This window comes from Gallus gallus, chromosome 1 (genome assembly GCF_016699485.2).
Source record: "Gallus gallus isolate bGalGal1 chromosome 1, bGalGal1.mat.broiler.GRCg7b, whole genome shotgun sequence".
NCBI lineage: Eukaryota > Metazoa > Chordata > Aves > Galliformes > Phasianidae > Gallus > Gallus gallus.
In genome coordinates, this window is record NC_052532.1 from 110,004,659 (window position 1) to 110,019,909 (window position 15,251).

At 48.6% G+C, this 15,251-nt stretch overlaps 1 protein-coding gene across 2 annotated transcripts; it reads right to left on the bottom strand.

Moving 5' to 3' along the window:
- LOC121107592 lies at positions 1–9,487 on the bottom strand. Of its 2 annotated transcripts, none has more exons than XM_046905983.1 (4): positions 8,617–9,487; positions 7,344–7,509; positions 2,979–3,066; positions 1–2,405 (listed from the first exon to the last, which is right to left on the bottom strand). In XM_046905983.1, the coding sequence occupies exons 1-4, from the start codon at positions 8,735–8,737 to the stop codon at positions 2,244–2,246; spliced, it is 537 nt and encodes a 178-aa protein (XP_046761939.1). In that variant the 5' UTR covers positions 8,738–9,487; the 3' UTR covers positions 1–2,243. The 2 variants fall into 2 exon arrangements, with proteins under 2 accessions (XP_046761939.1, XP_046761936.1); XM_046905980.1 differs by having other exon boundaries at positions 2,979–3,093.
- Positions 9,488–15,251: the final 5,764 nt, after the last annotated feature.

Sequence of the window (15,251 nt, forward strand, 5' to 3'; positions counted from 1 at the left end):
AACTGTTGCAACACGCCTTTATTGTCCTCTGGAACAGCATATTAAATTCATTTTCCAGCCATCGCTGTAAATACATTTTCTATAATTCCTACTATGTCAGATGCACTGTAATCTGTCCTTTCCTACGTCAGCTGCATTGTTGTAACCCCCCCTTCCGATGTCAGGAAAGCTGTAATCCTCCTCTTACGTTACATAGGAGCTGCATCTCTGACATTTTCAGCTGCATTCATCCAAAGGCAGACGGAGCAGGGACGGAGAACAAAACACCAGTTTCTAGACTGTGAATGTAATGAGTTCTCTGGGGCTTTGAGTGTGCACACGGGTGTTTGAAAGTAAGGTCAAACACGCTTTGCACGCTTTGGAGCTTGCTTTCTCCGGTCGCAGACCAGACAAAGATTACTATTGCTGCAGAATGTGAGGAGTTCAGCAGAATTTTTGCATGACATTGAATCATGCATCGTACATCCTCACATGCTGGTTCTGCCTGTAGGCTGGGATGAAGGGGAAGACAATATATAGCATTTCAGAGAACAAGAGGGTTAGCAAAGATCTTGCTTCATAAGCCCCAAATGGCAAAATGACTCCCATCAAGGAGTGGGGGAGGCGGGTTGGCTCACAGTTTGTGAGTGGGACACCAAGACAATCTATTTTCAAGTATGTACGCATATACGTTATGCCTCAGTCCCAGGGGCTGAGTGAGAGTCTATGAACAATAACACACAAAAGGCAAATTTCTTACATTCAGTTCTTGGCACAAATCAACCCAGAGCTTCCGGAGAAGGAGAATACAGGGCATATGGCATCTAAATATATGTGATCATGGGTGACAAAACAGAAGAACTTTTTGGATGGAGTTGTTAGCATCCTGAAAATATCTTTCACAAGATGGGTAGTGACAAGACAACTCCAAACCAGATGGTTCTACAGTGAGCTCTAACTCTGGGGTGAAGTAAGCAGTTTGTGTTACCAGAGGAGATTGCTTGTGGTGCTTGAGTAGGAAGCCAGGTGTCTGTACTTCAGGTAGAAACACCCTTCTCGTTACACGACTGATAGAAGCAGAGAGCACACAGCACTGTCCTCATATTTGGCGTTGTGTGGCATCTTCACATTGCACTTTCCAGATCAGTGTTGAGTTTCTTTCTGCTAATAGCCATCACCTCTCAGAGGATCAGTGGTGAAGCTTTTATTTCCCTGATCAATGTATGCTTTTCTGTTTGGCAAATCACTCCCAAGTTTTGTAGTACGCACATGGAGAAAGCTCTTACAATTCAGTCTGTGATTACTGGTCTTTGTGGATAACATAGACTGGTGTCTCGATTTAAAGATATGCCTTTTATGAAGATGTTTTTGGATGAGGCATCCTTTCTTTGGATGCTGTTTTAGTTATTAGCATTTTATTTTTTTTATACCATCAAGATTATCTGATTATAGGAAATGCCATACTCTGTGAGTAGATTATTTTAAGGAATAACATTACTAGATGCATAAAACATAGAGGGTCAGAAGAGTAAGAGACCAAGCTATACAGCAATTCCCACTTCAAACCAAGGTGAGAAGGTCAGGAGCTGAATTCATCCAGAACTTCTGGACAGTGAGATGCCTGCATGGTCCTGAGCTCTGCGGCATGGATTCTTGTAGCCAGCGTGATCCCACTTTCACAAGTCACTCATCCCACCAGGGGGTTTTGAGCTGAAAGCCTCGAAGTTCTGTCATTCACAGAGGAAGCAGAAAGGGCATAAAGAAAGAAGACAAAATGGGTATTGATTTGCACTGGGTCCCACTGCATCCCAATCTTTCACATCATGGCAATAAAAACCAGTCTGATGGCTAAACCTTTTCCGAAGTCTCATTTGTTAATGATAGTAAGAGATAACATATAAGAACATCAGTATATTTTCTAATTTGCTCTTTGACAGCATGAAAAAAAATTGTTTGTAATACCAACTATAGCGTAACCTGTGACCAAAGGCTTTAACCTCCTAGTGATGTTGGCTAATATTTTCCCCAGGCAAAAAGTAGATTTCTCAGCTTCAAAATCTAAGGGATAAGCCATAAAGAGACATGTGCCTTATCTGTTAGTGCTGGAGGGTCCTTCTCTGGATGCTTTAAAGGAAGTGGAATCAGCTGCCTCACAGAACACACATTGAAGTGGATGAGCACAAGCTTGCAGTGTAGCACAAGCAAAGTACAGGATACGGGAACTCGTCACCACGAGTGGAGTGAGGCTGCAGTGAAAACATCCATTACCACATCTTCACTGAACAGGAAGGTATTATGGAGCAGCCTACAGCAGGATCCTCTGTTTTCAGCATCTCCATTTTTATGCTGTTTTTCCTAAGCAGGAGGCTTGTTAAATAATACAGCAGCCGCACGAGTGTTTGGAGAGATTGTATTCCTGCAACAACCTTTATGAAAAGGAAATATTGATTTGGGAATTGGGGGCTAGGAAAAAATGCCAAGACCAAACCCACAGAATGAGCAATGAATATTACAGGCATGAACAGCAATGCAGTTCACCAGTGACCCTGTGCCGGTCAGTACAGCCATTCGCTAAGGAATTATTGATGACAACAAACTATCAAGAACCAAGCGTCCAGTTTCAGAAACAGACATTCTCACTTGAAAATGCTGTTAGTGGCAAATTGCCTGGGGCTGGAGGAGAGCACCAGCCCCCACGATTACCCACAGCCAATCCAGTGGCCCCAAGCTGTGCTGTAACCCCTGTGCAAGTATCAATTTAAGGGAGTACCACTGCTGAAAACCTCCTTGCACACAGGCTCCAGTCTTCCTTGCTTCGGGGAGAAGGCAGTGTTTCCCAACACTCCTCTTTTGCTTCAGCGAAGCACCGCTGCTTACATAACAGGGATGCTTACTTGGGATGGGACACCCAACTCCATCACTCCCACCTCTCCCCCACCCCCCCCCAAAAAAAAAAGAAAAGAAGAATATTTTGGAAAGCTTTAAAGAAAGGAAATCACCAGTGACCCTACTGGAAGCAGACACAGGTGTTGCTCTTGGGCTCCCTGCTCACTCAGGTACCAGTGCCGCATGAGGCTGGATGGAGACCTGGGAGAGGAGGTGGCAATAGTTAGGCTGGAATGACAAAAAAAAAAAGAAAGCAAAAAGTAAAAGGAAGCAAAAATTGCAACGTTTTCCCTCTCTTTCTGCATATGTTTTTCAGTGCTTTACGGAAACTCTTACATTTCCCTCCACCATGAATACAAATTGCCCTTCAATTGCAAGCTTTTCCCTTTCATCGCCTTTCTCTCTCCACCTTCATTTCCCCATCTGCAAAGCATGTAATGGCTCTGCCCATCCACAGGCAAACCAGATCCCTCAAACACTCTGTAATTATGTGCTAAATGCCATAATTCTGCCTGCTTGGAGGTCCACGGGCTTTCAGCCAGGGCATCACCTGGAGTGCAGAGGTAATAGAAGAAGCCACACGCAGCCACCAAAGAGCAGAGTTTGGTGGTGTGGCCTTGGGTTTTCAGAAGCTGCGGTGCCTTTCTGCGTAAGCAGCCCCATGCAGTCAGCAATCAGCACATCTTCATTATTCACCCTGTGAAGTATATGAGGCGTTTGTGAATTTTGGCCGAGAGCGTACGAAGGATTTGGACAAGCCGCGGTAACACGCCGCTTATCCCCGCAGAGTGGATGCGGTGAGGCTGGCAGGGTTGGCTGCCCACCCACCAGCTTTGATTTTCTGCTCAGTGACCAGCGTTACATTTTGGCTGTCATTAATTTATGCGCGAGGAGGAAAAAAGAAAAAGGAAAAAAAGAAGGGAAGCTTTTACATCTGCTCGGGGACCTCGTCCTGCACAGCGGGAAAGTGCTGCAACAGGGTCCACTCGGAGCTCTTTTTTCTTTAGCAGGATCTGAATCCCGCAGGCTTTCAGGTGCTTTTGGAAGCTGAAATGAATGAGCAGTCCCCCCGTTTTCAGGAGCTGCTCCCCAAGGCCTGATCCACAGCCCAGAGAGCACACACGCCGATTCAACGGGCCCTGCGCAGACAGGGCTGACACCTCCTCCGTGCACACACAGCACTTTTAATGTCGACATTATGTCAAACAGTGAGAATGAATGCTTCCCTAATAATTGCTCTCAGGGAGAAGTCACATTATAGTCAAGGCGTCCCGCAGAAACATCATGAGTCAGAGGAGAGGCAATTCTGCGACAATCACGCAGTTAGCTGGGGGCCGGGATGTGAAGAGCAGGCAGATCCCTATGGGATAGTAATTTGGGTTCTGTCATCCTTCATTTTCCTATCCTACTGTTAAGGTGCTGCAGCTCTGAACCCCTGGCCAGGATTATTTCACTGTCCACGTCTGCACCCCTTGCATGCACAGCTTGCGTGGGCCAAGTCCTTCTGCCACAGGCAAAAGGAGCACTATAATGTTTTCAATAGCTCTCTAGGAGTCCGGTGAGCCAGCTGTTGATGGAGACGCTGAAAATATTCTGACACATACACGCTGATGACATCCAAACTGCTGAGCAGTAACATGCGGCAGGGCCGGAGCGGTACTCCTGGAGGACAGCAGAGCACTGTGGACACCTGGAATGGCTGGTTGGCTGTACCACACGAGGTTTGCTAATGGGTTGGACGTGTCAGACAGGTGGGCTCCTGCATTTAATCTCTCCCAGATGGAACGTGTTACGCCAGTGGTTGTGTCTCACAGGCAAAATTGTTAAGGGCATTGTTGAGGTTTCACAAATACCGTATTACCAACTGGCACATTCAGTGTCCAGAGCTGCAAAAAGACAAGCTGGGGAATGGCAGCTCTCTGAGCATAGCGGGTGGTGCTGGAAGTCATTAAGGCAGAATTCTTTGTACTTTTTATTTCTCTTCTGGCTGATAGCTTGTCTGCAAGAAAAATGCTCTCCATTAGCCATGGCCTGTGCAGCTCCCGTTCAGCAGCTGACATTTCAGGGGGGATCACAGAGCCTTCAGGACTCAGCAGCAGCATTTTGTGCTTGGGGTACAGAGCTGAGATATGGGAAACCCATCTGCCGCTCTGACTTTGCTGTCTCTGGGTCTCCCACAGGCACCCTCGACCCAGGGCAGGAGGAGGTAGCACCACCACACGTTTTGTGAGAAATGTCCAAAGCCAAAGGAGAGCAGACACGCTGAGGTGCTTGCTGAGGATCACATGAGGTGCTCCATCCTGTGCAAAGCTCATTTCCCTTTATTTTCACAGCCACAACCACAAGAGCAGCTGTCCCCTTCCATCCCAGCTGACTCCAGCTGGGGCACGGCAGTTGCAGGCACATCTCAGCCAGAGAGAAAACACGAGGGAGGGAGGAGAGCAGGGTTTATGGCTGTGATCCTTGAAGCTTGCAGCTTGTCTTACTGTCTGTGGCACATAGCTTTCTCCGAATGAATTGCTACACCACAACAAGTCCTTGTGCTCGATAACAGAAGGAGCATGTGTTTGTGATGAAACAAAAACTGTGAACAAAACTAACGGGTGTATATATTTTTCTAAGAAGTAGAAAAGGAGTGATATGAGAGCTGAGTGTGAGCATTTTCACAGGAACGAGCTGCTTTTTGCCACTGGGTCAGTGTCTTTGCCCTGCACATAAACACCACCACATCTCACAGGGAAGTCTGACTGCAGCGTGGGCTGCCTGGGAGGGGAGATATTGCTGTCCTAAGGCCCCCAAAAGGAACAAACAATATTGAGCAGGGAGCATAGGTGAAAGGCAGGCTGTGTGAGGTGAGCTGGAGAACACGGACAAGTTGCTGAGTGGGTGAAATCCAGACCCCTTATGGTCACAGAGGCTGCCTGGGAAGATGGGAAGTTGGAAGCATGTGCAGGATCTGGAGCTGGAGGGAGTGGAAGGAGAGATGAGGCCCTGGTGCTCCCACATGAAAGGGAAGAGTGGGAGGAAAGCTGAGCTGAGCTGTGGTCAGAGGGTCCAGAGCTTCAAATGTCAGGGCAGAGGCTTAGCCAAATGTGGAAGGGAAGAGAGGAGGGTGGCATCAGAGGGATGGGGAAAGTGGGTTGGTTTGGCTGGAGAGATGAAACAGATGAGTTCAGCTGCCCTGCTCTGAATAAGCAGGCGAGAATCAGGTAGGATGAGGTTATAAAACAGTGCAGTTCTTGGCAGTCCATTAAGATGGCAGGGACTGGGGTAGAAGGGAAGCAGCACTGTAGAAACAGAGGAAGGAGAGGATTTAAGGATGTCAAGTGCTTGTGTGGCCCCTCAGCCTGTGAGAGAGAAGCTGCAGATGCTGCAGATTTGATGGATGAGGTGGACTGTGGCCAAGCCCAGCAGAGAGCTGAGAAGTGGCTCCATTGTGCCCAACACAGAGCATAGGCTGGAGTGAGGAGAGGTACTGCGCAGTGGCAAGTATCCTGAAATCCTTGATAAGCACTGGGCACTGTGTGGTAGGAATGAGCAGCCCTTCAGGGCCCTCAGTGATAAAGTGAAAAAAGATCAAGCTGTGGTTGGAGAGGCTGGTTGGTTTTGAGGCAGGTTTCCTCAATCTTGAAAAGGCTGAGGACCATTACAGGCTGAAGGGCCAGGCCTGAGGACTGGGGCTTGTTAATGAAGAATGGTCATAACCACCAGGTAACTTGGCAAGCATGAAGTTGCATTGCAGTACCTTCTGTTGCCTTTTCCCACTGGTTTCCTCTGCCCCAGCTGCCCTGCAGACCCTAGCAGCGCAGCAGGAGAGGGGGTGTTATGAGCAGCCCTTTGTGGGTCTTCATCTGGAGCCAGAGGAAGCTTCCCCTCATCTGTCACACTGATGAGACCTGACCCCATGCTCAGGTCTCACCTCCATCAGCCTCCCTGATCTCCGTTCCCTCAGGTTCCCAAGGGGGTTTGAGCTCTCTTGGCATTTTGAGATGGTCCTCATGTGTCCCATCCACCAAAGGAGGTTTCCCTGTGATGGGCTCCTTTGGGGACCTGCCACCTGCATGCAGTGCCTTGGCCTCGCAGAAGGGCAGACACTGCTGGCTCCTTGCACTGCCTTCCTCTGCCTGCTCATCCCATCCCATCCCATCTCATCCCATCCCATCCCATCCCATCCCATCCCATCCCATCCCATCCCATCCCATCCCACTTTATTCCATCTTATCTTACATTTGGGATAGGAGCAGCCTTGGGAAGAACAGACTGTACAAAAGCAGCAGTTATAGAAAGATGATGCAGGAAAATACAAAACAAAGAACCACCATGAAAGCATCAACGGATGGGGCTGCAAAGGTCTGGCACAAGAAAGCACGTCTCCATTGGGTCACACCAGTGGCCCAGCCTCCTGGTGCCTGTGCATGGAGCTAGGTGAGGTGTGGTAAGCAGGACTCAGGAAGGACAGTTTTGAAGAACTTACACACCTGGGCTTTCTTTGAGCTCTGGTCCACATTTGTTCTCCAATACCTCCTATGGATTTCTGCTCCCAACACGTACATCCCAGACTTAAGTGGTAGGGGAAACAGGACAGCAGTGTAACCTGATCTGGTGCGGACAGGAAGTCCTCCTGCAGCCCTTTCAGCCACGCTGCTGTCAACAAGCAATGATTATAGAAGGGAAGTTTTGGTTTTCCAGCAAGCAGTATTTTCATAAGGTTTCCTGTCCCTTGAAAGTCACTGAGGGCCTTTTTGGTGAATAGGATGAAATGCTACTACTGAGATATCAAAAAAAAAAGTGCACACAGTGGCCAGGAAAGCTGCTTTATCAGCTTATAGGTTGTGATTCGGTTACAAGACCGTGATAAGAGAGTGGAGTTTTAAAGGCCAAATCTTCAAGTGGAACATACCACAGTGTGGCTCCTCAGTCTGGAAGGTCTGTAGTACTCCAAAACAAAGCACTAATCTGGTATTATTTAGCCCATCACAGGCTTAATTAAATCTTTGTGTCCATGAGAAGCACCTCAAGCTGAGTTTCAATGCTGAATGACCCCATTCTCACCGTGAGTTTGCATGTGGAGTGCCTTTCACTGTCTTACAGTGCATCATGGCTGTTCTCTGCTGCTGTCCCCTCCTCCTACTTCCTCAGGCATCAGCCAGAAAACTTTTCTCAAACAGGCACCAAGAAAAAGGAAAGTTCTTGGCTTTAAAAACCCACCACTTGTGTGCAACTGAAGAAATTCTCTGAGAGGTTACTGTATCATCCCAGCCATCACACAGGAGGCATTTTCAAACCGCACTAATGGGCAGTGAGGTGGAGGCTCTAAGTGCTGTTTTGGACCTTCTGGAGAAGGTCAAGACCCTGTTTCACTACCATTAATGTCACTCCAGTCGCTTTTGATAATATTGAATATCAAAGGGAAAAAAAATAAGAAAAAGATTAAAAAAATCTTAAAAGCTTTTCAAAAATACCACATTTTTAAAGGCAGTTGTATTTGATTTAAAGTGGTTTTAAAGAGAAAGAGAGCATGAAAGAACAAACCTTTCTTCCCTGGATTCCCAAATTCTGGGCTGGACACTAACTGGGATGTGATTTGGTGCCTATCAGATACTGTGGCAACTGAGAGCTGCCCATAGCAGCGCGTGTGTACAATCACAGAATGGTTGGGGTTGGAAGGGACCTCAGAGCCCACCCACCCCAACCCGTGCCGTGGGCAGGGCTGCCCCCCACCAGCTCAGGCTGCCCAGGGCCCCATCCAACCTGGCCTTGAGCGCCTCCAGGGATGGGGCACCACAGCTTCTCTGGGCAGCTGTGCCAGCGCCTCACCGCCCTCCCAGTGAAAAATTTCCTCCTGGTGTGGCCAGAGATCAGGGGCCAGCATGGGGCAGAAGGTGTCCCCTGTCTGTCCTCGCTTCTGGAGCAGCACAGAGTGAGCAGAATGAGAGTCGGGCTCTGGCAGTGCCACGGTGTCTCGCTGGATCAGAGAAAGCCTGTGAGCAGCGGTTCATGGCCAGAAGGAAGAGAAATGGCAGTCACAAGCTCTGAGAGATGGAAAGCGCTTTCCGTCATGCATAAATGCCGCACCACATTTACAGCCCGTGGCCAGCCTTGTTCAGCCGACTCCGGACTGATGACAAAAATGCCACGCTGCTTTTTAATGCTTCCCTCAAAGGATTATCCAGCAACAAACACCGCACTCAAAAAAAAAGTGCTGCAGTCGCACTTTGAGATTTATTTTAACTCTTTAGGAAAACAAAATCCCTGAATCAAAACAAGAAGAGCCACGAAGGAGTGTGGGAAACTTCTCCCTAGATAAACATGAGGTGACATCGCCTTGCTCCCTGTGCCCTGACCAGCCTGCTCGGATGCCACTCAGAGAGGAGAGAGGATGTGTGGTCTAATGAGTAACACAGGATTTGGCTACGGGACCGCGAGTCGAGGAGCACCTCTGGCAGATCATTAATTGCCCGGGACTTACTTGTGGTTATACGAGGGGCAGCAGCCCAGTCTCAGGAACACGCTGACAGGGTTTGGTCACCGCTTTCAAAGCACGGCACAGGAACAAGCCCCTTCCCAAGTGCTTCTGGGCACAGAGGAACCAGCCCGTACTCCCCATGTCCCCCCATGCACTGAGCACGTGGCAGCAGGGCTGGGAGTCAGCCGTCCGCTGCATGGAGGAGAGCCAAGTGGGATGTTTTCAGGCATCTCAGACTGGAGGAAGATTAACTATTCTTACTAGATAAGGCATTTTCCATCCAAATATGACATTTGAAAATGCCCCGTTCCCAAATAAGCATTTCTGAGAAGCCCGGGAGAAAACAAAGCTTCCCCCTTTGCCTTCTTTCAAGAACGAAACAAAAAATTGTTGAAATTGGGTGGCTGCCAGCAGGGCTGAAGTTTCATTTTCCAGCAGCCTCTGTGGCTGTGCCCCAAGGGTCTGCTGGGGGCTGCAGCCAGGCTGTGCCACTGCCCTGGGGGCTCTTGGAGGCGGCACCAAGCAAGGAGGCAGCTCTACTTACGGCTTCCTTTCTTCTGGAGGGCTGTCCCCCACCCTCCCATCTAGCCCGTATCTGGCTTAGGTGGCCCCATTTTTGTGTGCACGCACCCCTTGGGCATGGGGCTGGGATCTCACAGCCAAGCATCCTCTGCAACGTGCAGCTGGGCGGTCCTGCAGGCTGTTAAACCAGCGAGAAACTGCTCCTTGAGAGAGCGCCCCGCATCCTGAGGATGAGGCAAGGCAAAGTGGATGCTCAGCTGCTATGGGCAATTTTACAGCCGCAATTCTTCTTTGCGTCGTCAGGCACTGTGACCATGCGTGGGCTGATGCACCATAAATGCCAGGGCTGCATTCTCCACCTTTGCCAGTACAAGTGCAACGCCTTACAGAATTGCAGCGCTGTCTCCATGCCAATTTCTGCTCCGGCTGACGTCTGACGAAAGGCTTTTCTGATAACCCTGAGGGTCAGCACGAGGCCCGGGTAGAAAACGCTGGCAGGGAGAGTGCTTGATCACTCAATTGCCACAGCCCTCAGCACTCGCAAATGTGGGGCTGGAAGGAAATCGGTTGAGAAATATGAGGTCTTGCAGAGAGCTGCAATAGCAGCAGGGGAAGCACTCTCAGAGCAATGGTCCTGCACAAACAGAGGTCCTCGTGGCACCATGCATGCACCCAGCAGGGACTTGTGATATCCCTGGGAGGTGGCTGCACAGCCTGGCTTCCCTCGTGATTTCTGGGAGCTCCGGGCTGGCTCCAACTGTCTGCAGACTCTTAGGCAGCCCCACATACAGGAAACATCTCCAAAGTTGTCTGTCAAGGGAGGTGACGCAGCTTCTGCATATTTAACGTGTCCTAGTGAGCAAAGGGGAAAAGCAGTTCAGTGACAGGCAGCTGTTCTTGGTATTAGTACCTCTGGCAAAAATGTCCCCGTGTTATTGCAGCTCTTCATTTCTCAGTTTCTTCCTTCTCTTGCAGCTCTATGCTAGCAAACCTGCCCACCTTTTCTCTTTCCACCTCTTCTAGCTGAAGGATTGCTGAGCACCTTAGTGGAGAGGAGATGCTGGGAGTTCTGGAAGGACTGTTCCCCCATTAGGGATGTACCAGAAGCACAAACTCATATCTGCAATACATAGATTTATATATACATACACATATATATACACATATATATACATATATATATATACATACATATATACATACATATATACATATATACATATATATATGTATACATATATACATATAAGATAGTCAAGCATGCAGCTGCCCTTTTCTTCTGCTATAAGTTCACCCCTTCCACAGTGTCTCCTCCTACAAATCACCCTGCATCCTTTATCTCAGCTCACCCCCTCCCTCTCTTAGCCTCAGGCTCAAATGCTTAAGAGTTGCTGAGAACAGCTCCTGTTCCCCAGCAGTCTGCAGAGGCCACCCATGGCTTGCCTCCTCGGTTGTGAGTGCTGAGAGATTCTCACCAGGTTCCTCTGAGACAGCCAAAATGCATTTAAAGGTGTTGGAGAGGTATCACCCTGCCGTTTGCTGAGGACACACAGCCTTCAGGGCTTTGAGACACCAGACTGGTTTGCTGAAAGCTCCTTCCCAAACCCTGAAGCAATGAGCTGTGCTATTCCTAAAGGTGCTTCCAGTTTGCTCACCAGTGCCAAGGACATTTCACACGTACAGCAGAAGACATCCCTGCCTCCATGCTGGAGGTGTTCCCAAAGCATGCGGAGCCAGCACCCAGAGTCATGTCCTGCCCCTCAGGTAACGTGCCCAGGATGGGTAATCCCACTGGAGACAGTGCAGGGAGCAGCCTGCCCTGCTCCTGGGAACAGCCCACGTTCCCACAGTGCCCATGGCAGCTCTACAAAGCCACTCCTGGGGAAGTTAGGAACAGACTGAAGCCTCTATTGTGTATCAAGTAAGCTCTCATATTTGCTTATCGCGACAGTGTCTGAGCCCCTTCCTGTAATGCATTTCAGCTATCTGATGAACATTTATCATGTTTGTTCCTTCATTCTCTACCCCAAAAGATAAGGGTGAGCCCGCCTGATTACTTGGACACTGTACACCAGATATGAGAGTGGAACATAGCACTGTGGGGAAGTCATGAACAGGGACTACTCATGGTCCATTGAAAGCTGCGAAACACGAACCCTTGGAGAAGGGTAGTCAGTTGGGTGGGTATCTGCAAACTGGGACATTCGTTACACCCATGCAGACCACCAGAGCTCTCCATTTTTTGGCAGTGATTCCTGGAACCGTTCTGGAAGAGCTTTTCCGGAGTGGCCCCACATGTCAGCATCGCTGTCCCCAAACCTAACCCTAACCCTAACCCTGTCCCAGGGTGCATTTGTGACTCAGCTCACCCATTTCGATCGAGGTGTCCAGGAGTAAATACCGTGCTTTAAAATCACAGCTGTCATTAACACCAGAGAGATTTTATTTAAAAAGAAAAAGCGTCCTGAAAATGTTAATGATCTACATAAGTGAAAATGTGGATTTTCAGCATCTCGTTGCAGGCTAAGGGGTTTTGAGTCATACCACGGGTCAGGAGGAAGAGCCAAGCTTTAAGCCTAGGCACACACGGAGGAGTGAGACACGCTTACCTTCCCATCAGTTAACAAAGGGGCTGCCACTCCTACGCAAAGTGCTTGGTAAGAAAGGAAAGGGTGGTTGAAATGCAACTTAATCTCCGTTCTGTGTACTTCATGAAACGGACGCACTGACAGATGCCTTCTGAGAAGCCGTGAAATGGGATGACCCAAGGCTTACAGGAACACGTGGCGCAGCAGGGCCTCTCCATTAGCCGGCAGCTGGGGGCTGGATGAGGGAACAGCTTAGTCACCATTAGGGGAACCCGAAGCTGAAACCTTCTCCTGTTGCAACAGAGAAGCTGTTGTTTTTTTCTTGCCCACCACTTATGTCACCGTGTGCTTGTGGCGGACAACTCTCCCCCACTTCCCAGCAAACTTTCCATGCCACTGAGTCAGACCACTGATATCCCTGTGGGGAAGAGCCCAGAAATGAGCATCTCTCTGAGGACTGAGTGGCTGAACAGCCACTGTGGCACAAGGGGGGACATACTCCGGGAGGCTGGGATTTGGGGTGTGCTGCAGCCTCTGGCTGAAACTGCAGTTCTTTGTGAGGAGCAAAGATGGACCCTCTAGGGGCCTGACTCAACGGCCTTGAGGCAAATAACTTTCATCAGAGACCAGCCTGAAAGGTCCTTGAGATCAAAGGAGGCTTGTACTGACCCCAGTGCGCTTTTACTCAGGGATTAAGATTTCATATGCTACGGGTAGGTCAGACCTGTCAAAGCCTGCCTGGCAGCAGCACCCTCCTACCCAAGGGTCTGAGAAGTAAGACCTCAGGTTAAAAGGATTTAAACTCACGTCTCCCATCCCACATGACACTGCACAGCACACTGGGGTTCAAAGAGATGATCTCATTCCCTCCTGCTGAAGCTGTTCCACTTCACATAGATTAATTAAGTATTGATGCAAGTATTGATTACTCCTGTGCTACGTATTGGAAAACTTATCCTCAGCCTTTGGTGGGCATTTTTCCATCCCTCTATAATTAGATACTCAGACAGATACTCTTACCCCAGTGGAGGTGATGCTGGATCATCACGGTATCCTGTAGGTCAGCACTTGGGATCGCAAGCAAGGTGGTGGGAGGAGGTACAGGAGGAAAGCACTTCCTGGAAGGGTCAGCAGCCAGTGCAGTGCTACCAACAGAGCCCAAACTGCAGACTGCAACTGCAGGCTTGCATTGGAGAGCAGTGAGCCCAAGAGAGGCAGATCCTCTGTGTGTATTCCTGTGCATTGGATATCACAGACTGGGAGCAGAAGGATCCTGAATAGGGTGTTCCTAAGGAGAAGGCTCCCCTGGCACTGTGATTCTGAGAGTGATTTTCTTTCAAGCAGCAGGTTGGCCTCCAGTGTGCAGATACAGGCAGCAGTGCAAAGGACTGTCAAGTGCTTGCAGAGAGCATTGAATACCAGCCAGAGAGGTGGTGGAGTCTCCATCCCTGGAGATGTTCAAGAACCATGGAGATGTGGTCAGCGGGCATGCTGGTGGTAGGCTGATGGTTGGATTAGGTGATCTTAGAGGTCTTTCCAACATTAATGATCCTACAATTCTATGATTCTATGTTTATGAAGCCATCACGTTAGCCACATCTGCAGTGGGAATGCGGATACACACACCTGGGGTGTGGTTTCTTCTGTGTCCTTCCCAGGTTTTGCTCTGAATCACAGGTGTGAAATCACAGAGCCATTTTCAGCAGAAATTTTGCTTCTCGTGTCGAAACAGTCTACAAATGCAATTGTTTCATACTTATGAGGCAAAAGTAAAAGGGAAATGCTGTTTTGTTCAAAATAGTTTCTGGGTCTTTTGGTCAGAAGTAGATTTTCCAAGGAAACTGCAAGTAAGGTACATCGATACTGGAGGTGAATCTGCCCGGCCTGCTCCTGGAGGGTGGCAGTAACCTGAACCGGGGTCCTGCCCCACTGTCACTGATAAGCTCTTGGCTTTTTGAGAACGTTCACAGGGCAGTGTACCAACACCAGTCGCTGGCATAGGATGCTTTCTGTTCAGAAATAGGAAGTAAACAATAGATCAGATAAGAGCTGTCACATGTTATCCACAAACATTGAAAACAAAACTTAAAAATTAAATAGGGCAGCTTCTCGTAACATAATGTAAGCTGAAGCACTACTGTTTGTCAATAAGGGCATCCTTGACTATTGACGTTGGAGGAAACAACTGAAATAGTTCGCTATTTATCAGCAGCTTTGCAGGGTGAATATTTGCACATTCCAAAGCTTTTTTTCTTTCTTCTTTTTCCCCGAAATCAACTGAAAAGTGCGTGATTTCTCACTAACAGCATCACCGGTTTCTGTGATTCTGCCAGAATCAATAGATTCCAGCAATGCCTTTGATGTGGAGATGTGTTAGCGAAGCAAACTCACTGCGGTCTGTTTTTAATGCTTTCAGTGTGCATGTTCTCATTGGCGAAGAGTGGAGAGAGGGAGATAAAACAAGAACACAAAAAGCACTTTACATGACACCTTATCCTACCCAGAAGCAGAGGAGCACTTACACCTCACAGTTTCTCTTTGAATAGTGCTTCTGTCAACAGTTTAAAGTAACATTGCCTAAAGTGGCATTTATCTTTGGGGCTATCTATCAGATTCCTTTCTAATTTTGTTACGTGTGCGTTCCTTGCTGTTTACGCCGTACATGGTTAAAGGGGATCTTTGTTGCTCCTCCGCGGGTTACGGTAAGGTCAGGACTTAGCACTGTACATCCTTTCACCTCCTGAATGTCGGACATTCAGTCTCAAAGGCTCTGTCACAGAAGGGGAAAAGCACCTACAAGGATGCCTTCT